Genomic DNA, 12,880 nt, shown 5'->3' with positions numbered 1-12,880 from the left:
CAAAACTTACATATAAATTCTAGATCTTAGGAACATTTACTACAGTAATTACCAGACAACAGTAATTTCTTAATTAATACATCCAGTATATTTCCCAAAAGAATGTCATATATTTGATGAAACCTTCAAGAAATAATAATTCCTATCTTACTTACTGTTCTAAAGAACAGAAAAGAAAGCTGAAAAACTCATCTCCAAAAGCCAGTCTAATTTTGATATTCAAACCAGACAAAAATGTACAAGAAAGGTAAGTTATAGAGTAATTGCACTTTTAAACACTGATGCAAAAACCCAAATAAATATTTGCAAATACAATTCAACATGTAGTTGGTATTTCATAACCAAGTAGGGATTATCTCAAGAATGAAATAAATGACTATTTAATACTTGAAAATATATTAATGTAATTCATCGTATTATAGGACCTTAACTGTCCAAAACCATATGATCAGCTCTCAGTAAACTAGAAATAGAAAGGGCACTGTATTAACCTGAAAAAAGCATTTCCACAAAAACCAAGAGCAATGACTAGTGGCACACTAAAATCACCGTCTTTAAAATCAGACTGACAAAAGCACCCACTACCTCCAGCTCTCGTCACTCCGGCAGGAGAAGTTCTAGCCAGTACAAAAGACCAAAAAATATATATGAAATATTGAGATTGAAAGGGACAACCATTACTTGCAGTTAATAGTCTGAATAGAAAACTTACAAGAATCTGCAAGCTAATAGAACAAATAAGAGAAGCACGTAAGGTTGCTGGATTAAAAAACAAAAAACTCAATAGCATTTCTACATGATAGCAATTACTAGTTAGAAAATGTAATTTCAGAAAATTCACAACAGCAACAAACACATAAGGGTACCTACAGTTAAATCTAGTAAAAGGTGTATGAGCTTTATGAAGTCTATTACAAAAACATTACTGAAAAACACAACAGCCATTAATAAAGATCATGTATACCATATTCATGGATAGAAAAACTCAATTCATAAAGATGTCAAATTCTTCCCCAATTAATCTATAAACTGAATGTGTCTCTAATCAAAACCCCATTACAATTTTTCATAGACCTTAACTAATTTTAAAATCTGTAGTAAAGGGGCACCTGGGTGGCTCCGTCAGTTAAGCGTCCTACTCTTGATTTCAGCTCAGGTCACGATCTCTCTCTCTCTCTCTCTCTCTCTCTCTCTCTCAAAATAAATAAATAAACATTTTTTTAATAAAATAAAATAAAATCTGTAATAAAAAGTAAGGCCTAAGAATAGCCGAGGTTATTCTGAGAAAAAAGGGAAGAGGAACCACACCTACCAGATATCAAGACACTGGCTAAAGTAATAACATTTAAGACAGCATGAATTTGGAGTGAAGATAAACAAACGCATAAATGAAACCAAATAAAAACACCAGAAATATTCCCAAGCATATATGGTACCTCAATATGATTTAAAAGGCATAACAAATCGGAATGTACTCTTCAATAAATGGTGCTGGGACAAGTGTCCTTCCATTCAGAAAATAAGTAAAATAACTATCTCACACCATATTCAAAAAGTAAACTCAAAATTGTCACAGAAGAAAATGCAGAAAGTCCTTATGACTTTGGAGTAGAAATGCATTTTTCAAGATAGAAACAAATTATAAATGGAAAATGCGTACTGAATATTTTAACTATATCAAAATTTTACGTGTCTAGATTTAAAAAATCATTTAAAAAGATGCCATAAAAGACAATATTTGCAACATATTAATATTCAGAGTATACAAAGACAACTGCATAAAACTCCGTAAAAAAGATTAAAAAAATATGCAGTAGAAAAAATGGGCAAAGATACGAACAGGCAATGAAAGGTGCCCCACCTTACCAGTCATCAGAGAAATGCAAACTTATAAAATGACGCATCGTTTCACATTCGTCAGACTGGCGAAAATTTAAGTCTACCAATGTCAACTTTTGTCAAGGCTGTGTGGAAACAAAAACCCTTCACCAGCACCTCCGGGAGCTTCACTGTGCACAAGCACTCAGAAGAGCAGCCTGACAGCAGCTGAGAAGAGAGGTGCGCACCTGCACGACGAAACAACCCCATTTCTCCTCATTTTCTCTTGGGAAACTAGCGCATGTGCGTAAGGAGGGGTTTACTGCACCATTTTGTATAACAGAGAAAACTGGAAAATGCCCAAACGAAAGAAAAAAATTGAGATTCAAATGCTAGAACTCTGATCAAGAACTGTATATATCAACATTGCTAAATCTTAAAAACCGATTTCCGGGGGGCGGGGTCCTTTATAAAAGGACAATGCTGAAAGTGATTTACAGCACGGTGTCATTTAGGAAGGTCTATACCGGCAGAACAAGGCCACATACAGGTAAGGAACCCTGTTCCCATAAGGTCAGGACCACAGGAAGTTCCCGGCAGAGGAGGGAGAGCAAGGGGGGCGAATGGGCTGGAGGAAAAGGGAGGACCTTGCCCACGCTGATGCAGGGGTTCACAGATTTACAGGATGAAATCATGTCAGCGTTTGCTCCTTCTGAGTGGTGGGTGGGTACGCAGGTCTGTGCTATACTATCTTTTGCAACAGTTTTTAGCTGAAATAAAAACTTCTTAAAAACTCTATGCAACAGGGGCGCCTGGGTGGCTCAGTCAGTTAAGCGTCGGTCCGACTCTTGATTTCGGCTCAGGTCATTCTCTCACGGTTCGTGAGTTCGAGGCCCACATCCAGCCCTGCGCTCACAACACGGAGCCTGCTGGGGGTTCTCTCTCTCTCTCCCTCTCTCTCCGCCCCTCCCCAGCTCACTCTCTCTGCCTCTCTCTCTCTCTCTCAAAAATAAATAAACTTCCACAAACTGCTTTGTAACTATTCCATTAAAAGAAAAGCCAAAAACATCTCTGGGCTCCGTCCCCACCTCCCGTGGAGACGCTCCTCCGAGCAGGAAGCCCTTCACCTGATGCCAACGGGACCTTTACACCGAACTCCTCCGACGCCGAAGGTCGAACACGTCCTTACTTCCTCCCGACCCCTCCCCGCACCTCCCTCGCGCGCCTTCCGCGGACACGGTCAGCACACACATCCTCACTCCTCTGCCGGACACTTTTCAAGGACTCTCAACATACTGCGACAACTTAAAGACCAAAAAAGGCCGGGAAACCCTCCACTCGAACGATCCTGCACACGCTGCCCAGAAGCGCACGCCGGACACGGGCAGAGCCGCCCGGGAAGAGCCGGACGGGGCGCGCGGCACCTCGCCCGTCCGCTGGCTCAGGCCCGAGGCAGCCGTTCGGGGAACAACGTGGAAATTCCCGGGTGCGAGATGAAAGTAAAACCCCTCGAGAGGACACAGTCTGTCGTCATCCGGCCCTCCCCCACGCTCCCGGCCACCACGGTCCGCCGAGGGCCGGGCCGTGACCTCCGGCACGACGAGGGCCCGCCCAGGGCCCGCCCGCACGCGCCGCGCCCACCCAGCGGGCCCCGCCCATGTCCGCCAGCGTCGTCGGCGAGCTGACGCACATCCGCACGAGCCCCACCTCTTCTCTGCGGGCGCCACGTCGGCACGTGCGTCTCGAACTTCGCCTTGTGGACGGAGCCTCTAGAGCCCGAAAAATGATTCAGCTCCCGCATCTAACTAAGACGAGCAGGAAAGCCGACAGCCCCGGGCGACCGAGGCCCTCCACCCAACCCAGCATCCTCACCCGGGCCCCCAAATCTTCTCACCCCGCCTCCCGGGGCTTCTCCATCCCTTGCAACCGACTCAGCCGACGATACAGCTGTGGCTTTCCTCCCACTTCTCCGACTTTTTATGCTCTGTCTAGCTTCTGCTACTGTGAACGTTCTGAAAGCACCAATCTGAGAGCCGCCTTGCTGTCTGGCGGCGCATGAAATCCCGCTAATAACTGACTTCAGTTCTCCTCCCTGTTGATGATGACGGGTTGAACGGGCCAGCCGGCTGAACGCTGCTGACAGTTTGAAACGGCAACGCAGTAAAGCAGGAGGTGCAAGGTCAGCCTTTCAGAGCCGTGGCACTTAGCAAGGTTAAAATCCAATCTGCTTTGAAAAGTCAGAACGTCCGATTTATCAATCCAACATGGAACGATCAAGTTCCGGGGCATTCGCAATAAAAAAATTCTCAAAGGACTGACCTAGCCTACAAAGCGCCAAGCGTGATGGACCTAATTGCGTCTCCTAAAAATTCATACGTTGAAGCCCTTGCCCCCTGTGTGACTGCGTTCGGACGTGGGGACCGAAGGAGGTAATAAAAGTTAAATGAGGTCGTAAGGTGGGACTTAATCGAAGAGAACTGTTGTCCTCATAAGAAAAGGAAGAGACCACAGAGATCTCTCTTTCGGTTGTGTGCAGAGAAAAGGCCATGTGGGGACACAGTGAGGAGGTGCTGTCTGAAAACCAGGGAAGGAGGCCTCACTGTGAACCAATCCTGATGGCCCCTTGATCGGGGACTTCGAGCCTCCATTCTGGGATCCAATACATTTCTGTTATTTAAGACATCACTCTGTGGTATTTTATAACGGCAGCCCCCAGCAAACTAACACACCAAATTATGAATCCTAAATAAAGAACACAGCAGACAAATTGTGCCTGTTATTAAGGACACCCTGCCATGGTACCAGGGTGTTCAGACCTAGAAATCAGATTCATGATCAATTATACAGCAAGCAAGGAAGGAAGGAGAATGAGGTAAATAACATGTGCTCGAGGAATCTGGGGTACACTTCCTAGTGAGGTGAGTACCCATATACACCAAAAAGGCCTGCGCCTTCCCTGGAATAAACGCTAAGCCTCCTCTCCCCAGCTCTCCCAAGCTGCCCATGTTCCATAATGTTCCATACTGCTGACAAGGGCCTACCCTCACTGGGTCCCTGGCCCCGCACCACCTTACAACTTCTAAGATCACAATTCACTGCACAAGATCTACACTTAGGAGGCAGTGTTTCCCTTCCCCCTGGACTGATGCAAGTTAGTCTGGTAAACGGTCTCCAAATAATAACCCGGAATTTAAACAATTTCAGAGAAAAATTCTACCCTAAAAACAACTGACCTGACCTTGGAGGCTCCTGTGGGAAACAAAGAGTGGGTAGGACGTACTCTTGCCAAGATGTGAGAACATTTCTTCTTTTACGTCCGTCACTCTCTACTGACCAAAATTTAAACAAAAGCAGACACTCTGAACACAATAAAACAGTCATCAGGCCTCTCGTGTTTTTGGGGGTTTTTTTAAAGGGCATTCAATAGAGTGAACAGTGCAGCACAATGGATGCTCAGTCCACGGAGTCGCTAAGTTAATAAAACTGTACTTACTTAAAATTACAAATGAACCTTAAAGGACCAGATTTCTTCAAGGCAGCTCAGACATTTATGACTGAAGGAAAAGCCCCAGCCAACCACCCAGGCCGAAACTCCAACGATGGTGACAAGGGGCTTTCTCAGAAGAGGACCAAAGGGCCAGAAAGTTGGGGGATTTTAGGCCACAGCTACGGTCTATAGCAATATTCAGGACTAGGTGTCAAAATCAATAACCCTCCCCAGTAACCAGGACAATCTTCTAAAAGCAGATGGCAAGTCAATGAATATGCTTTGGAAAACAGAATCACAATGCCGAGAACCCCGGTCCTTCACACACGTTGAGGGTGGGGCTGTACTTACATGAAGGAATAATGAACTGTGGCTCAGTGTTGCCTGCGTAGCCAAGCTTGGTATACCTAAAAGCACAAAGTCATCAACACAGGTTTAGATAATAATACTGTCCTCTGGATCCCATTAGTGTCTTTTATCATAAGCTCTCCAAGTCCTACAACATCAAGCCTCAAAATATTCACTTGGAAAAAAAAAAAAAAAAGCTTATGATGACTGAGAATCAAACACTAATTTCAGATAAGCGAGCTGTTATTAAAACATAAAATGTGAAGCTTCTTTCTACTGGCAAAAAATTTTGCACACATGCATTAACACATAAATTACATTTGTGTGTCCCTCACGGCTTTAAACGTGCTTTTACACTCTTCTCCTTTTCACAAAAGTCCTGCAAAGGGAGTAGCCCTTGTCCCTATTTTGCAGATGAGAAAACTGAGGCATTGGGATGTTCGCTTGGCTGCCCCGAGCCAAGCAGCTGGTGAACAGAGAAAGAACCCGAATCTGAATGAGCAGGCTAAACTCCAGAGCTGGCTCTCAGAGAAGCACACTTACTTCTCAAACTTCATGAACTTTTGAAAGGGGGGGGGGGGGGGGAACGCGCTTAAAAAATGATTATATAATTTTCTTAAAATGTCATGGCATATGTCTAGAAACAGCCACTGCCACCTCCTGAGAATATCTGACAGGAGCATCTCTTTTTCATCTCATTTCAGAACGAGCCCATTTTCTGTCAAGATACTCTGTGTGATGGGTTCCAAAAGTCTTAACTAAAACAAATGCCAAAATACTACTATCTGTTCCAAAAGCATTTGCTAATCCCTTAAATAAAAAAAAATTTTTTTTTTAAAAAGTGGCAGGGGGGGACCACCACGGAGAACCATCTGCTGGAAATAAAAAACTGAAAATCGAAAAGACTCATGAGCCCTTCCTTCCTTATTAGCCGACTGTAATGAACAGTAAAGTCTGGACAACTGAGCCATCATCCTGCAGTAACGCTCATAACGAAGAAAAACACTTCCCAGCAGTGTTGAAAGTCACTTTGTTAATTCATTCCATTTTTATAAATTATTTCAAGATGCTTGATACTAAAATTTTTTGATGTGGTACTACATTCCAAATTCTAATAAATTAATTTTATGATTTGTAAATGTATTTTTACCATATGCTAATTTCACTATTTTTGAACACATAGTGAATGAATAAGGCGTGGGGAGCCCAAAACGGCAAGTTCGCTCCATTTAAATCACGCCTTACTGCTCAGTCTCCAAGTTCTTGGTGCCACAGGAACTCGGGTGAGGCTGGGCTCTGAAAACCATCAGGCCATGCCAGAAGTTTCTGGGAGCCATCTGTGGGCCCTCCAGGTTCCACAAATTACCAGATGCACAAACCAAGTGGACCCCACTGTAGGGCTCACCAGACCCAGAGGAAGGTTTCAAAGCTGACCCAGACCTGGGGACTTTCCAGAAGGAAAGCAACATATACTGAACTTTAAAAATTCCCAATTCGACCATCATTCTGGAAGTATATTCCAGACAATAAATACAAATGAACTGAATTGCTGACCCAAGGCTAAAGAAACCTAACAAGCAGGTCAGAAATCACTAAAACCCTCAAATTTAAGACTGTGGTTTTTTTTAAAGGCCACATCACTCACCCATCCCCCCAAAATCATGCAGCTTGCACTCAGATTATCTGCCTGCCCGCGTGGTGAGATTATAGCTTGTATGATGACAGAACGCAGTTCTTTTTCTTGACTGTACCTCCACCCCCAGCACAGTGCCTGGCATGTGGCAGGCACCCCATAAATATCTGCTGAATGAGTTCTTACCCTTGTAAGGAAAGGGATTTACTGCCAAACTGCGGGGGAAAGGGGCAGTGTTAGAAAGGGGGATGCTGAAGGTCAGAAACACAATGTGATGGGCCACATAAAGACCAGGGCCATCGTCTAAGCACAATCTGTCATCTACACGTGAGAAAACACTTGTTTGTGTGATGAAGTTATTAAGACAAACAAACAAACAAACACAGTGAAATGTTAACCTTTATTAAAATGAGGTGAAGGTATCATTTCTATCTGTTCCATTATATTTTGTATTTCTGAAAGTCAACAGAGTGCATTGTATTGGTCAAGACCATGCACTCCGGCACCAGACTGCTTGGATTCAAGTCCCAGCTCTGTTATTTGCCAAATGTGTGACTTTGGGCACGTTGCTCTACCTGTCTGTATCTCAGTTTCTCCATCTGTAAAATGGGCATAATAATACAACCTGTTTCCTAGGCTTAGTGAGTTTTATATATAAATAAGGAAGCAGAGAAAGCCCTAGAACAGTGCTACCTATACAAGTTACATTTTTGAGGGGGAGTGCCTGCATGGTACGAACAGCTTGGATCCTGGAGCCTGCTTCAGATTGTGTCTCCCTCTCTCTGCCCCTCCCCTGCTTGCTCAGCTTCTCTCTCTCTTGCTGTCTCTCAAAAACAAATGAACATTAAAAAATAATAGTAAGTTTTTTGACTGTTATTTTTCTGTGTGTTTGAAATATTTCCTAACTTGAAAGTTTTGAAAAGTTCACAACATGCACACAGCATGTTCTGTGGCCTCGTTCAGTCCCTCTGCCGTACGTGACTCTACAGCACAGACACCCCACTTTGCATTGTGGTGGAAATAAAATGCACAAATGGTAAACCCAGCAGATAGAAGACATCCTTCCACAATTGTGTCTTGTACCCTGAAATCGTGAGCCATGGCCCCGAGAAGCAAAAGGTCAGGCTGCAGAGATGGGCTGGTGCACGTTTAGACCAAAATTCAACTGAATACCGATGATGCCACCAGCACGACGTGCCCCTCGACAGCAGCTGCGGGTATGCGGAGACCCTGAGGCCACCGTGGTCTCTCAGACAGCACGGCCCTCAAGGGAGGCCTCTGTCATGGAGTCACGCAGGTAACGCAGCATCGGTAACAGTAAGTGAACGACGATTTTCATGACTGAGGCAAACTAACATTAAGATATACTAATAATCAGGGGCGCCTGGGTGGCTCAGTTGGTTGAGCGTCCGACTTCAGCTCAGATCATGATCTCACGGTTCGTGGGTTTGAGGCCTGCATCGAGCTCTGTGCTGACAGCTCAGAGCCTGGAGCCTGCTTTCGATTCTGTGTCTCCCTCTCTCTCTGCCCCTCCCCACTCATCTCTCTGTCTCACTCTCTCTCTCTAATAAACATCAAAAAAAAATTTTTAAGACATATTAATATTCTTATGTGTAAATAAATTACTATGAGATCCTCCCTTACCCTCCTACCAAAACTGAAACCATTAAAAACAAAGGCAAAAGTACAAACCATTCAGATCACTTATGGTAACTTAATGCCTTTAGTTTTTCTGTGCTACCCCTTATACAGCATCAAACACACTTGAGGTTTAGTTTCTTTGAATAACCACAATGTAACCAATGTCTAACAAGATTTTTTTAAAGAAACATTCAAATTTCAAGTGTTAATAAAATTTTCATCAAGCCAGGCTCATACCAAACTTCAGTGAGAACCTATTATCTAGAACCCAGTACATGTAAGCTGGCAAGTGCTCATTCTAAAACTCCCTCCTAGTACAATCCTAGTACTGGACTGGTATGCCCCGTTAGAGATGATGTTAGAACAGCTCAACTACATAAACAGCAGGACCAAAAAAAAAAGATCAGCAAGTAAAACACAACTCTTAAATACGGACCACGTCCCAGACACCATTTACGAAAACAAAGCAGCATTATTTTATTCCCATCAGTTTACTAGCCAGAAACCATGCATGTAGCAGCCACACTCTAAGGATAATGAAGAGGGAGGCAGAAAGCATGAGCCCACCCTCAAAGACTTCCTCAAAATGTTTACCTTTTAGAAACAGGATTTCAAATTGAGTTTTTTCTTGCAGCATGGCCTACTTTCTCCGGCAGGCCAGTTTAACATCATCTGGGTAGGCTTCCAGAAAAAATGTAACAAACCTGCTGAACAGATCGCGGAGAAATTTCTAAAATACAAATTCCCAGTGCCTGTCCCAGAACCATTAATGGGAATCTGCAGAGAAGGAGCCTGGACACCTATATTTTTAACATTCCTTGTCCCAACCCCATGGTTCAGATGGTCAACATGCTTAGAAATCACTAGATAATACAAATCACAAAGAACTAAAGAAAAGGAATGACGCTGGGAAGGAGAAGACAAAAATTTACTTGTAAACGGTAATTGCAGACCTGGAATATCTAAAGAAATTAAGTAGAAAATTAAAGGAAATAGGAAATTCAGTAGGATGGCCAGTTATTAAATAAACAGACAAAAATCAACAACTTTCCTACCTAACAAGAACAAGTGAGAATCTATGCTGTATGAAGAGATCCTAGTTGCAATGGCAACAATTTACCTTTACTATTTACTTTTACTATTACTAAAGGCAATAATATTACCTTTAGGACTAAACTATACAGATAAATGGATAGAGACACAGAGATAGGTAAATGTGTGTGAAGAACTCTCAATATACAAGCAGGCAAATAAATTGAGAAAAGTCTTACTCTTACATGGGAAGAGTAATATTCTTTTAAGAAACATCAAATATCATTGGGGAGCCTGGGTGACTCAGTCGGTTAAGTGTCCGACTTCAGCTCAGGTCATGATCTCACAGTCTGTGAGTTCGAGCCCTGCGTCAGGCTCTGTGCTGACAGCTCAGAGCGTAGAGCCTGCTTCGGATTCTGTTTCACTCTCTCTCTCTCTCTCTCTCTCTCTCAAAAATAAATAAATGTTAAAAAAAAAGAAAGAAAGAAAGAAACATCAAATATTAAATCCAGCTACAAACTGATTGCAAGACCATTCAAAATCTGGGCCAATACTGAAGATAGTGGTAGTAAGTTATACATGGGTGACAGTAAAAGGTTGAAGAGTCATTATACACACATGTTTCACATTATCTATCAGAACTTTAAATGCATATACCCTACTGTCCAAATGGCACATTTCTGGGAATTTACCCCAATGAAGCACTTTTAGATGTATGCAAAAAAAGACAGGAACAAAAAAATATTCACTACAGCATTATAATAGCAAAACAACAAAACACTGGAAACACTCAAATGCCATCAATTTGATGTATGAAGTAAATTATAATAATTCCATAAAAATGCTATACAGCCATCAAAAATGAAGATTTATGTTACTGCCATACACAGGCAATGTGGTTTGAAAGAAGCTGCAAAATAGTATATGTTTGTGATGTAAGGGAGTTTAATTGCACTCACAATGCTGGGCTCAAAACACAGCACTATGTTACTTCAGGCAAGTAAGTTAACCCCTCCATACTTTAATTTCTTCATCTGTAAGAGGCAAATGATAATAATCCCCCCCTAATGTGAAATATCACCATTTCCAGAAAATATTTCCTAATTCAAAAAGTAAAAGGATCCCATTATTTGATAACTTTGTTACTATTAAATGCTATCTGAGGCATAGTAGCCCTCTATGTTCTTCCACATAGGACCCTTCAATAATTTTCTGCTACAGCTTTACTACCTTATCAATTTGTGCGAGCCCTTACATATTGAGGATGTGAATGCTTGCTCACATACGTCACCCATTTTTCCCAGTTATACATTTCCTGGAATATAACTGTCGACAGTTTAGATGATCAAATCTACCATTTATCTTCCTGAACAACTTCCTGTGTAGTTTCTACTTTGAAAAGTCCCTCACTTTACTAAAATTTCATATTACTCCTCTTCCAGTGCTATGTATGTCTTTTCATCCAAATGGAGAGAGCTATGTCAATCAACTTGTCCCAAATATGTGTACATAAGGAATCAAGACCAACAACTTTTACATTAAAAGCCCTTGGTTTTCTGTTTGAACACGATCTTCCGAAAGGACAGCCAGCATAGCTGAGGTAGGCATTGCTTCCAAAAATGCATAAACTGGGCCACATTCTCAAACTCAATGCCACATCCATGCATCCCCTGACCAGAGACCCTTTCTCACATGGAAACAGAATGAAAAGCTGCATGAAGCAATACCAATACCACTCTGCCTTTTAAACAAATATGTTCTCTTAGCTCAAACTTCCAAACACCAAATCTCACTCCCAGGCCGACACTGCCCACCCCACCCCTGCCTTCTACCACCTCCCATTCTTACGTATCCTTCCACAGTCTCTTTCTGTCAATACAAAATATCCTCATTTGCCCCAAACATTTTAAACAGCTCTTGGGCAGAGCCTCTTTCACTCTTCCGTTAAGCGCCACTATTTTTCCACGGCAGTAACACAGACTTTTCAATTCTGCAGTCAAGAGAATTAATCTGTCAACTCAACATATTTATATATAGTTAAAATTCCTCCTACAACCATGTGTCTAGAGCAGAAGGTGACAATTTAAGCTCAATTAATCTATGTTTAAAAGTGGAAATGTCACATCCTAGAACAGTGTTTTTCAAACCATATCCTATAGGGAGGTTCTTTTGATTAAGACCCCTTATGAGGTCCAGTCTCAAACCCCAAACTTCAGCCAAAATAGCTCCTCTCCTTCATAAGGTCTTCAGTTTAAAAAAAAGGGGGAGGGACCACAACTGCCTTAGAATATGGTTCTCAGGACACTAAAATTATCCTCATGTCTTAATTATAGTTTCTAAGTAATACACACCCTCTCGATACTGTAAATTGGCACATGATCGAGGTCTAAGGTCTTCAAACACTCCTTGGGCTACTGAATAGAAAAGGGGAGTCTCTGTTTATAGGACAAAGAGTTCAATAGACAAGTTCAAATGTATTAATTATTTCATCTAAATCCAATATCCTTCTTTTGTCTGTTGACCTGTGAACCTGACCACATACACTTGTCCATTTGTCCTTCTATCAGCGGCATTTTTTGCCCTAGTTTGGGGAAACAGAACATCATGAGGTATGGTCTCTCTGTGGATTTTGATCTCTCTAAAGGGAACTTTAACTTCCAGATTAAAATGGTGGACTAAATGTATGATTTCATTATTTCACTTGGTCCCAAAGCCCCACAAAACTCAAAGCAAAATGACTTTTTAAAGGTATATCGATCCCCAATGACGGGAAGAAAAGAAGGGGACACAACAGCAAGAGTCTGGCTCCGGAGAGCTGAGGACCAGTGGTGACCGGCCTGGGGAGAAGAAAACCAGCAGAGGCAAGAGCTGAGGACCAGCCCGGCACGCACGCGTGTGTCCTGAAAGGCTCCAGACCTGGG

General features: G+C 42.5%; 1 protein-coding gene across 3 annotated transcripts in view; it reads right to left on the bottom strand.

Moving 5' to 3' along the window:
* Positions 1-12,880, bottom strand: part of ACTR3B (actin related protein 3B) — a 90,131-nt gene that overhangs the window by 64,603 nt on the left and 12,648 nt on the right. For 2 of the 3 annotated variants that reach the window (XM_078437173.2, XM_078437174.2), the window contains exon 2: positions 5,657-5,712. The exons of the other annotated variant lie outside the window; for it this stretch is intronic. In XM_078437173.2, the coding sequence (XP_078293299.1) occupies positions 5,657-5,712 (56 nt within the window). The remainder of the gene's footprint in view (positions 1-5,656; positions 5,713-12,880) is intronic. 3 annotated transcript variants of the gene reach the window in all.

The sequence above is a fragment of the Panthera onca genome, chromosome A2 (assembly GCF_046562875.1).
Source record: "Panthera onca isolate mPanOnc1 chromosome A2, mPanOnc1 haplotype 2, whole genome shotgun sequence".
NCBI lineage: Eukaryota > Metazoa > Chordata > Mammalia > Carnivora > Felidae > Panthera > Panthera onca.
The sequence above is the reverse complement of the archived record's forward strand: the minus strand, read 5'-3'. Positions and strand labels throughout refer to the sequence as shown.